This window comes from Pyrus communis, chromosome 14 (genome assembly GCF_963583255.1).
Source record: "Pyrus communis chromosome 14, drPyrComm1.1, whole genome shotgun sequence".
Taxonomy (NCBI): Eukaryota; Viridiplantae; Streptophyta; class Magnoliopsida; order Rosales; family Rosaceae; genus Pyrus; species Pyrus communis.
The window spans coordinates 17,034,107-17,046,593 of record NC_084816.1 but is presented as its reverse complement, the minus strand read 5'-3'; the positions used below and the strand labels follow the sequence as shown (position 1 = coordinate 17,046,593).

Sequence of the window (12,487 nt, the reverse complement as noted above, 5' to 3'; positions counted from 1 at the left end):
TAATGTTAGACCCATATCTGAGCAATCCAAGTTCGTAGCTACGAGAAGATTGCTCTGATTCAACTCGTGATTCTCACAAACTTGAAACGCCCAGATTTTCAGACTCAACTAGGCTCTGAGGTCATGTTAGAGCATCGCCAATGGGGCTTTATCTTCCACGAGGCTATCACATTTTCAGCCTTAGCAAGAAATTTCATTACTAATGAGCCATAACATAAGACTAGATCTACCTACCACTGAGGCTAACAACTTCCTATCTTGAGTAGCATAAAATTGGGCTACATCTAGCCCTAAAAAACAGTGGGTTCCACAAAAAAAGTAGCAACCCATATGAACAAAAATTCTATCACTCTACCCCCCCACTTGCGAATACACTTATATTCTCCTTTTATTATTTTTTAAATTCTTTTATCTTACTTATTTTTCTTGCAATTTGGCTTATTAATGATTGTCTTAAATTCCATAAGAATTAAAATTTCAAATTGATTTAATGTTTATGGGCATTGATGGGTGAAATTTTCAAATAATTTTTTTCAAAACTGTATGATACTAATTTACCAATTGGTGCTAGGTAAATTGTTGTGTTATATGTGAATCAAATTATTTCGGAGGGCGTAGTGGAGGTTTATTTCTTTCAACGGATGAAATTGAGATAAGGAAATCTAATCCAACGAACGATTCATAAGTGATGAAATCTAACTTTGTCACAATTTGAACTTTTTAGGTTGAAGGTTTCATAAAAAAAGTTAAAATAACACGTCCAAAAATCAACTTAAAAAAAGCTAACCAAAAAAAAAAAAAAATCATCGCTTAATCAAATTACTATATAAATAAATATATATATATATATATATATATATGACCTCATATAGAGCTCGAAAGATATAGCTCATCATTGGGAGATATTTTTTTATAAAGCCCCAAAGATTAATCGGAGCTCTAAAATTGGTTATATCCATCACTTTTTCAACTCCATATAAAGCCCCTCACTGGGGATGCTCTTAGAGTTTGATTCAGATTGTGCGTGCGTGTGTTTGTGTGTGTGTGTGTGTAAGGAGAAGAATGAAAGAGCATTATTGATTTATACACAACTTTGGATTGAATGGGAAGCAAGAAGGAAGAAGAATTGAATCTGCAAAATTAGAGAATGTGACATATTTTTTCTTTCTTCCACACACTCAGCATGTGAGCTTAAGACAAGTGGCACATTAAGCCTTTCTAAACCACAATAAACATACTCTTAAGAAATTACACCTGGAAATCAGTGAACACATTTTCTTGTCAACATGACCACCCTGCCACCCCTCCAGATCACATTCGCAAACCTACTCCATTCAGATCCTGAACCTTGATTGGTCCCAGCTTGCCGTTGATTGTACTGCACTTGTCCGTTAATATGATCTACTCCAGCGATATATTTCAGTTCTACTACGCACATATGTTTTTAGTGCATGATCAACAATCCGTAAGCACCTGTTTTGTTGGTATGTACTTCTCTTCCTAGTGCATGATCAACAATCCACATGCATATGTTTCCTTGGCATGCACATATGGTCTTATTGCATAACTAACACCATGCATGATCAACAATCCACAATAACCAACAGTCAGGAAACGAGCAACTCGGCTGCAAATTTTAGAGCTTTTAACCAATACAACTTGAAAATTTGTGTGTACGGCGAGTAAGGTTGAGTCTTTAACCCAACCAACACATCGCCTTAACTAAAATTGTACAACACCTACGACACCATAGTTGACTATAAATGCATACCTGGATTAGTATTTCCCCTTATTATGTATCATACATTTTCTAGTTTCTTGTATCTTCCATAAAACATCCGAATTGCATCCGAATTACAACCAAATTCCACCTAACCATTCTGCATTCATTAGAATTAACACAATTTTCCTTTGTACCATTATTTTATTCTGTTAAAGTTATTAAATGTACTTCTTATAACTTAAGCAGAACTTTGAGGTGACTAAACAAAGAATAAAGAAGATGTTCAATAAGGTTGATCTCTCTGTTTCCTCGTACGATACTGCTTGGGTGGCAATGGTCCCTTCTCCAAATTCTCAGGACCCTTTTTTCCCTGAATGTGTCAACTGGCTATTGTGTAATCAACTCCACGACGGGTCATGGGGTTATCCAAATTTCCATCCTTTGTTAAAGAAAGATGCTCTTTTATCTACGTTAGCATGTATACTTGCACTAAAGCAATGGAGTGTTGGTGAAGAGCTAATTAACAACGGTATACACATCTGTTGCTCTTGCTACGTAAATTTCCTCCTTTAATAATTAATGTTCCATGATGAACATCTGATCCTCTCCCTTATTCCTGTAGGACTACGTTTTATTGAGTCAAATATATCTTCAGCTACCGATGAAGTGCAACAATCTCCTCTTGGATTTGATATAATATTTCCTTCTTTGATACAATCCGCAATGAATTTGGATATCAATCTTCCCCTTGGAGAATCAACCCTGGCCAGTATTTTCCACATGAGAGACTTTGAGCTTCAAAGGTATGACGTTTTCTTGGGTTTTTAATTGTTGTCATAGGTATTCCTTTGTTGTTACATTTTTCCCCTTTTATTACAAGCGATATTACTACTCTAAGCTAGACTAAAGGGAGGGATGAGAGTTTGGATCCAGGACATAGTGAGCTGAAGAGCAAGGTCCTATCCTCCAGGGCAACCCACCACTTGCATAAAATTGTCGTCGCTGTTGTTGTGACAATTACATTTGCTGCTATGTTTCGAAGCCATGGCTTGGCTATTCAAGCCACCTGAGCTCAAATCTATAGATGTCGGTTTATTAGGAACTCGGAAAGTGTTCTTTCACCAGGGTGTAAAATAACAAATATCTTTCTTCAGATATGGATTGATAAACACGTGTACAATTGAATCTGTTCTTATGCTCTAAAAAATGGTTATTTTTTTTATATTGCATCCTAAACTATTCAAAGTCAACATCTATCTTGTTTCCAAATGTTATCCTTTAGAGGAAATGGAAGCAACTCAGAGGGTTGGAGAGCCTTCTTAGCTTATATTTCGGAAGGAAATGCAGAGTTGCAGGATTGGCAGACGGTTATGAAGTACCAAAGGAAGAATGGGTCCTTGTTTAATTCACCATCAACCACAGCCGCTGCTTTTACTCACACTAAGAATGCTGATTGTCTTCAGTACCTCCGCAGACTCTTAGACAAGTTTGGGAATGCAGGTTCCTCCCTCCATATATTTTACTAGTTTTCTAGCTAACTAGGTGTATTATCACTACATGAAGACGGGTACACTACAGTTAATTGATTAATTTTTATTGACTTTCAGTTCCAACGATATATCCTCTAGATAAATATGCTCGTCTTTCTATGGTTTCCAGCCTTGAAAGTTTGGGTATCGATCGACATTTCAGGGAGGAAATTAGAAGCGTAATCGATGAAACATACAGGTAACTAAACTTCCCTTATAAATATTTATGTAGACACCAGCTCTGTTGTAACACAATTGTTCTAAGAGTATATTCTTAAGTGAAAAATTAAGTTTAGTGACGTAGCGAACTGGTTCTCATTCATGTCGGAGCATGACATAAGCCGAGAAACTGCAGATTATGGCTGCAGGGGGATGAAGAAATATTTTCAGATGCTGCCACCTGTGCAATGGCGTTTCGACTCTTACGTGTTAATGGATATGACATTTCTGCAGGTATTTTTCAGTATTGGTGCCTAGCTTGGTCTTCACCAATTGGGGTTGACAACTGCCAGAAATTAACTAACTGATTTATGTGGTGTCTATGTAGATCCATTAGTAAAATTTTCCGAAGATTGTTTCTTCAATTCCTACGGAGGATACTTGAAGGACGTTAGTGCTGCCTTAGAATTGTTTAAGGCTTCCGAAATCATCATACATCCAGATGAGTCAATTCTTGAGAAACAAAACTACTGGACAAGTCATTTTCTGAAAGAAGAGTTATCCAATATGTTAATTCAGCCTCATAGACCGAATAAGCACATTGCCCTAGAGGTAATTTCGTACATATGATAAGTCTCTTAGATTTGGTGATGTTTTCTTCAATCCCAAAAATATTATGCTCTATATGCAATTTCTGATTGTTTTCAGGTGGATCATGCTCTTAAATCCCCTTACCATGCAAATTTGGGACGGTTATCAACCAAGAGAGCTATAAAACATTACAACACAGATGGTACAAGGATTCTGAAATCTTCGTATAGGTGAACCTCCTATATTTTCAACAATATAAAGTAGAAGCAGTGGGTTTGTTGGACAAAAACGGTTGCCATGTTTTTGAATTAAAACTTGAACAGTTTGTCGGTAACCACTGCTTGGTTTGCATGGCAGCCACCAATTGGAATCATGCAAGAGATGCATTTCTTGGTTATTAAATTAATAACGGCTATTATTAATATCCAACACCTGACAACTCTTGAACAAGAGTCATGTCTGAAGAGATGCTTCAACCACTATAAATAGAGGCAGTCTGCACATATTTGTGAATATCCGGAATAATCATTCTTTCTCTTCGTCAATATTCCAAACAAAGGCTCCTCCACTTATATATTATTTTCTTATACAAAAGCCTCAAGAAACTAAAATCTGCAGTTGGTTTCTAGTTAAATCTTGAGCATTCATGTCTCTCTCTGTGAGTGTTTGGGGTTTGTCTTAAAAGTGTGCAAAACTTTGATAAATAATAGGCATAAGGCCAGGATTCATAGTATCCACAAGGCTTATTCGAAGATCCCCTTTGCACTCTAGATGTGGGAGCAAATAAAGTCTGAAAGATAGCATATTTCCTCGCGCTTTGAAGCAATCTTTCAACCTTCGTCATAACCATAACCCACATAATGACCATAACCCTCATGTTACAAAGTTTCTACTATAACTGATTTCCCACGCGTTCAGTTTCCTGTTTTTTAAGAAGATATTTTCTGCTGAATTATTATGAGGGACTGCATTGTTTTCATTAGCTCTTTGAATATTGGACATGAAGATTTCCTCGAACTGGCAGTGGAAGACTATAACATTTGCCAATCTATACATCGTAAAGAGTTCAACCATCTTGAAAGGTGAGTGCAATGCAAAGTAGCATGTTCTTTCTCTTTTAGTTTACTTTTCTTTCTTTTCTGAATTCTGGAATTTGGTCCATGGAAGCAGGTGGGTTGTTGAGCACAGATTAGACAAGCTAAAGTTTGCTCGGCAGAAGCAAGCATACTGCTACCTCTCTGCTGCTGCAGACCTTTTCCCTCCGGAACTATCAGATGCTCGCATGTCATGGGCCAAAAATGCATTTCTCACAACTGTGGTTGATGATTTCTTTGACATTGATGGTTCGGAAGAGGAACTAATAAACCTTATACAAATGGTGGAGAAGTATGTGATTCCTTTTCCGTTTCCACTCGATCTGTTGTTAATGAATCACTTCTTGTTATGGTTATCATAGTGTTCCTTTTATTCAACCGCAGGTGGGACGTAGATGCAAGTGTTGATTGTTGTTCTAAGCACGTTGAAATCATATTTTCAGCACTTAGGTACACAATTAGTGAGATTGGAGTAAAAGCGTTCAACTTGCAAGGACGTAATGTAACAACCCACGTAATTAAGATTGTAAGATAAAGTGTTTTAGTTTTGGTTTTGATAGCATTACTGATCAGGACTTCCTGAGCACCAGAAAAAAACTTTCAGGTCCTTCACTTTAATGAAGTATCTTAGAATATCATGAAACCCTTTTGACAGTAACTAATTTTGACATTTTAACTTTCTGTTGTATGTTTTTCAGTGGTTGGATTGCCTGAACTCTATGTTAAAAGAAGCTGAGTGGTCGAGAAACAAGTCCGTGCCAACAATGGATGAATATATGGCAAATGCAGGAACATCATTTGCCTTGGGACCAATTGTCCTCCCAGCTCTCTATTTTGTTGGGCCTAAACTTTCAGAGGAGGTTGTAGGAAATTCTGAACTCCAGTATCTGTTCACGCTTATGAGCACTTGTGGGCGTCTTCTCAATGATGTCCAAAGCTTTAAGGTAGACAACCTCGCCAGTATACGCTTATGAGCTAGAATAATATACCATCTAACATTGTTGGTTTGGTTTTGGACTAACTTACAACTCAAATAATATATTTTGTAGAGAGAATTAGCGGAAGGAAAGTTAAATGCTGTATCGTTGGCCACAATTCATGGTGGTGGTACTGTATCTGAGGAAGATGCGATCAACGATATTAAGAACGTTATAACAAGTGAGACGAGAGAACTGCTAAGAGTTGTTTTGCTGGAGAAGGGTAGCGTAGTTCCAAGAGCTTGCAAGGATTTGTTTTGGAACTTGAACAAAGTGATGCACCTTTTTTATTGGAAGGATGATGGGTATGTTGGGAATGAGATGATGAAAGCCGTAAATGAAGTCATTGGAGAACTTATTGTTCTTCAATGAATTGCAAGTAAAAAGTGATTAACTAAATGGCATGTGTATACATTAAGGCTGCAAATTGACAACTATTCTAATTATCAGCAACTGTGGACACCCTTCATGCGGAGATCGAACTCCAATTTAGTTTGGTTAATTTTTCATTATAATGATTCATTTAGCTTTGTCAAAAAGGTTATTGTTACAACTTGTAGCTTAAAATTTGTATTTTAATCTCAGACCACGTCGCCTGAGACCTATTTAAGGTTTTTCAATGTTCTGAATCATATGGCACCCTCCTTTTATGCAAATTCATTGTCTAAATAGTAGTTTTAGACATAGTTTAGTTAAATGACAAGAAAAGCTTAGTTAAGCTAAAATGTTACTTTCACATCAACAACAATATGGGTTCTCTGAATGAAAGCACCAATTGTTAGAACTAAATCTGTGCACCTCTGTGAGCGGCGGTTGAGCACAAACTCGAGCAACTTGCAAAACAATAAACAACCTGTAAGGATGCCTAAGACCTCCTGTTGGGGGGGGGGGTGTGTGTGTGCGCGCCTATCAAAGGCTCTCTGATGTTCAAGTTAGTGAATAATTTTAGACTCAAGTAGTGGGTAATAGAATTCAAGTGTATAGATTGCATTACCATACACGAACCCTAGATGGGTGCATTTATACCGTGGAGAGAGAGACTATTTTATGATAGAATCCTCATTCTAAGCCAGGAGAATTCTAAAGGATATCTAGTAAGTAGATATTGCTTCCTCTTAGGAGTTATGATTACTTGCGACCTACGTCTATCCCTAGATTGTAGGGATCTCAAGACTTATAGGATTTGATTGCGTCCATATCCGGATTAGATCGTGTGTTTTGTGGAACAAGAATGGTCATCCAGCAAAGTCGTTAAGACTCCGCCTATTGCTCACGAATAGAGTGATGGTAGCATCCTACTTTGTCTGATACAGCTTTGCCCGGAGCTGGTGAGTTCATGATTGGACTTCTAAGCTAACAGTATTCGGATCAGCCTTACTCCAGCCTTAAAAAATCATGGTCCCATAGGTTTGTGTTCTCATCATAGTCTTCTTCTTCTTCGTCCCATTGTCGAGCAAGCAAAGTCTCCATTTGTTGCGTAAGTCGTTCAACCTGTTGTGCTAATTGCCCAATATCTTCTCTCTCATACACATCATCATGGTTGGTTCATTGTCCCAGACCCCTTCCGCCACGTCCCCTTCTTAGTGGCTTGATGGGCCTAGGTTCTGATGCCAACTGATGTAGCGAGCAAAACGTGAATGAGTTGATTACTAAATCCAGATACTGATCCTCGAATGAAGAATGCATGTTAAACAAAGACACACGAACTTCGTAACTTTTCCTTGCAGATTCATTGATTGTCAAGGACAATACAAAACTTCACAAATCCTAAACCTCTTGTTGATTTACCAAGAAGTTTACTGATAGAGGTTTTACCAACTGCAAAAGTAGGGATAAAACCACTTAAAAATACTTGCAAGAGTACAAGGTTGTCGTAGTATAGCAGCTCAAGCAAGGTCATTCTCCACAGGGATTGAATGAATAATTTATGTTAAAACCAAATCTTAATTAATTATTTGAAAACAAAGTTTAGAAAAGCTTGATTTAATAACCTAAAATATTAAAAACGAATTTTAAAATAAAACAATTAAAGAAATTAACTAGAGAACAATTTAAAGAAAGTCAATTTGTAAAACCTAACGTTCAGCCGTCACCCTAACAATCCTACATAGTTCTTCTAATTCTTTATGAATTACATATGCATATTTTGAAGGTTAGGTTTTCCTAAAGTATGCCCTACTTGAAACCCCAAACATATAACGTATATCTAACATGCAACCCATCCGTGGCGTCCATATCGAATGTGAACATGCAAGACTCATTAAGTTTTGTGAAAACCTTTTGAAAAACCATATAACTCCTAAGACGTGTCGTCCATCCTAAGTAGTTACACATATTAACCACAAGAAGCCAGCGCCAATTTTAGGGACAGCCCTCTGCCAAAATTGCATCAAATTACTTTTCTAAATATCCTAATGGTCGCGAATCACTAAGACAAATAGATAGTTTAAAGCACAGTGATTAATAATTCAAAACTTGCATGCATAATATTATAAGTAAATTAAAAAGAAACTACATATTCTTGCTAAGGCTCGTGGCCTTACCCTAGCAAATGAAACTAGTTACTAACAACCATAAAACAAAATATTATTAAGAATATGGATAGAAAACAATTTAAAAATAAACTTGAATCGTTAAAAGCTCTCCAAAGCCAAAGTATTACATTCTCCCCCCTCTCTTCTAATGGCTAAGAAGTCTTATTTATACTACTAGAAAATAAAACCCTACCTTGAAAAGGTTTTAGTATAAAACTAGGAAACATAATTAAATGATAAAACAGAAAATAAAAGGTTTCCTATTTGAACTAGAATTCGGAGTTCTCAGAAAATCACACTTTTGACTGACCAAATCAACTCCGATTTGGTCCCAAAGGTCTCTTTTGAAAGCTAAAGACGTCCCCTACAAATTATCAGAAGGAATCTTCCTCAAAATACGCCATCTTGACCTCCAAAATGCCCAAAACGTCCAGAAATATCAATCTGGGAAAGCTGCGCGCTGGGCCTTTATTTCATCGCCACGATCAAACAGCTTGGTAGAAAAATTTGGAATTTTGACCCAATCATCTTGAAAGGCACATGAACATCCTCCAATTGGAATCACAGCAAAATTCATCTGTTTGATCACTTTTTGCTCCAGAGGAAGTCGAATGTCCTATATTGAAAATACATAACAAAGTATCAAAATTCTACTAAAATAACTAATAAATTAATACTAAGAACAAGGTAAAATATATAATATAATATTGACTCATCATTTACCACACGAACTTTGTTGATTCTCTGCACGAGAATGGCCAATGATTGTACGGGTGTCTATACCTCGTTAATTTCGTTGGAATATCGGAGTTGATAGAACAAGAACAAGAATGAGAAAACTCTCTCAAACTGCACTCAATATTCCATTCAATTCATCATAAACTTCATCTCCTCTAGAATGCAAAATACTCTTATTTATAAAAACTCTAACCCCCTCTTAATAATTACTGATACATGCATCATTGCTAGATTCAGCGAACTCATTAAGTTAACCTCGATTAATTTATCCCCACTAACATATATTTGTTACATTAAATAAAGAGTGAGTCCTCCTGCATCAAAGGTCTTTAATATTTCGTGTTCAACGAAAAATTGGGCGGGGTTTACAATTTTTCATTATTGATTGCGCGACGAAGGATAAGTTGCGTGACGAATAGAGCTCTCACCCTCTCTCGAACCCAGTTCTCTCTTGTCCTCTCTCGAACCCAGTTCTCTCTCGCCCTCTCTCACTCACTCTCATTGTCGCATTACCGCCGCATCACCCTCCCCGCCGCATCACCGCTTCCAGCTCTCACTCCTCCGCCGCATCACCACCTCTATCACCATCTTAAGGTAACTTAGATTTATACTTTAAATTGTTATTTTTTATTGTAATTTGTTGTATGATTAGGGGATTAAGGATTTAGGGATTTAGAGTTCGGGGAGGGGTGAGGTTGGGGATGGGTGGTGAGGGGTAGGGGTTCGTGGGGGAGGTGTGGGGTGGGGGTTCAGGCAATTGCCAGAGATTTTGACAGGGCCATTGATTTCCAGTCTTTGCTTGACTGTCGACAATGGTTGAGATTTATCGGGGTTTCGAGCATCGGTCTCTCGGATTAAAGAAGGTGGGTTTGGGCTTACCCACCAAGTCGAGCCTATTTTCGAGATCTGCCATCGACCCAGATAAAAGATTACCGTAAACCTGAAGTTTTTTTTTTTTTTTTTTTATATTTATTAGGGGTTTGCGACGCTAGGGTTTGAATTTGAACTCGCATTCGATCGAAAAATGTTAAGAATAAAATTAATTTTTGTCCATTAAGAATGAATGGATTGATTGGAAAAGAAACTTACCGTCGGATTGTGGATGAGGGCGGTGGAGGAAAAAAGATGTGATGGTAGCTATTAGGAGAGAGAGCAAGTGGAAGAAGACGAGGGAAGTGGGTTAGAATTTTTCTTTACAGATTTTTAGAATTTTGCAATAGTTAATTTTTTTGTAAAATCCACATGGCATTACATTATTGGATTTGTGGGTCCTATATTTGTGCCACGTAAGCAAACTAACATAATTATTGACAAGGTTCTAACGGAAGGATCATATTGATGTGCAGTAGTGAATTTCAAGGATCAAAATGATGAGTTTGGTCAATCTCATGAACCATTTATGATAAATACCATTTTTTTTTTAATTTCTGCATTTTTTTTTATATTTTACGTTTTTTGCAGATTAGGGTTTTAGTTTTAGGATTGAGGTTAGGGTTTTAGTTTTAGGATTATGGTTTAGTGTTAGGATTAATTTTTTAATTTCAGGTTTAGGAAGTTAGTTAATTTGTTAACTGTTTGCATTTTAGGTTTTTAGATTTAGGAACAATTTTTAAATATCAGATTAGGCTTTTAGTTTCATGATTAAAATTTTAAAATATTTGGGTTTTAGTTTTAGGAATAATTTTTTAATTTTAGGATTAAGATTTTAGTTTTAGGAATAAGATTTCAGTTTTAGGATTAGTTTTACAATTTGAGAATTTATTTGCTATTTTTGTCGTTCACTTATTTTTTTGATGTCGCAGTTGATTTCCCAGCGTTGGGCAATTAGGGGGTCCCCTGGCACCTGCTACTTGGGCCGCCACTGCTCCACCGACAGTTGACTCGACGCTGGTTGCTTCGGTACCTCCTTTTGTGCCCTCAATGTCTAAGGCTCCCACATCATCGACTTCTTTGGTGAAGCATCCACTGATGAATGCACTCATCGACGTCCCTGCACTACCATCTAGTTGGAGTGGTCTGCCTCGACATCAACTGTCGAGGGAGAGGGATCCCAAATAGGTAATAAATAATTTTGTTGGTCTTGTGATTTATTTCTGATTAAAAGTATTGTTTGTGATTATAATTGGTATCGAGTTTAGATTGTTGGTTTCATTTCCATATATGTAATTAAACTGTTGAAAATGTTGCTTGGATGTGTTTTATTGTTGTTTAACTGTTTGCAGGTTTTGGAAAATGCTATACTTTTAGGCGAAGCTCTGCCGAATTTTGCGTCAGAATATTTAGTTGGTTTTGACCTTAAATATTTTGGTTTTGCAGTTTAGAAAAGTATTCATGCAGACTTTTGAAGACCACGAAGGTCATGCGCACTCCAAAAGACAAGATCAAGATTACTTGGGATCCTTAACATCATGCAACCGCTATCAAGGAGCAGCATAGCGCGTTGGTTTTCGACGTTGGGTCTGTTGTTTGGTCGGAGCCATTGCCCTGTCCAATGGGAGTCTTGGAGAGCCGTCCCAGAAGATACCAAGAAGGACGTGCTGCATGAGTTGTCGGTTAGTATTGTCAACCTTTGTTACTACTTTTGTTAATAAAGTATACAAATATTAAAAAAAAAAATTACTATTTTAATATTTTTAAAATTTGCAACATCACTATAATGCACAATATTGTCAACTTATGGACACGAAGTCTTCTCAAACTGGTACACTAGTGGAACAACAACCTTCATAAGCATTATAAGATGTACAATGAACCGGCGACCGCTCTCGCAGCAACCTCCACAAGCATAATGAGATGTTATGAGATGTTCACATTTTCAGGTGCCTAAATATGTCATTAGTATAATATACGTTAATTATATTTTAGTAATGTTGTAATGTTATTTTACTATTATTTCAATATATTTTTTTATTTATTAATATACACACTAATATGTTTATTTTGAGTTTCATAGAAAAGAGCAAAGGGAAAACAAAATAAACAGGTCGAAAAAGAAACTTCTCCACTGCTCTGGTTCGTGGTGTTTCTCTTATAGGTTGGAGGAGTGATGTCATATAAAGGTATATTAAGTTTAAATTGTAATACATATGTAGTAATTTCTATTACAATTAATAACATATTTGTTAATATTTTTTTTCTTCCA

General features: G+C 36.7%; 1 protein-coding gene across 1 annotated transcript; it reads left to right on the top strand.

The window, feature by feature from the left end:
- Positions 1 to 2,002: 2,002 nt before the first annotated feature.
- On the top strand, positions 2,003 to 6,445 carry LOC137714471 (ent-kaurene synthase 5, chloroplastic-like). Its single transcript, XM_068453680.1, has 12 exons — positions 2,003 to 2,252; positions 2,346 to 2,526; positions 3,006 to 3,223; positions 3,331 to 3,451; positions 3,608 to 3,705; positions 3,800 to 4,023; positions 4,120 to 4,232; positions 4,986 to 5,084; positions 5,173 to 5,388; positions 5,481 to 5,622; positions 5,795 to 6,040; positions 6,146 to 6,445. Exons 1-12 carry the CDS (start codon positions 2,003 to 2,005, stop codon positions 6,443 to 6,445), a joined length of 2,208 nt encoding a protein of 735 aa, XP_068309781.1.
- The last annotated feature ends 6,042 nt before the right edge of the window (positions 6,446 to 12,487 follow it).

Coding starts and splice junctions, on each gene's coding strand:
- LOC137714471 (XM_068453680.1), top strand. CDS start 2,003: ATGTTCAATAAGGTTGATCTCTCTGTTTCCTCGTACGATACTGCTTGG. Junction 2,527..3,005: donor AGAGACTTTGAGCTTCAAAG/GTATGACGTTTT, acceptor GTTATCCTTTAG/AGGAAATGGAAGCAACTCAG. Junction 3,224..3,330: donor AGACAAGTTTGGGAATGCAG/GTTCCTCCCTCC, acceptor ATTGACTTTCAG/TTCCAACGATATATCCTCTA.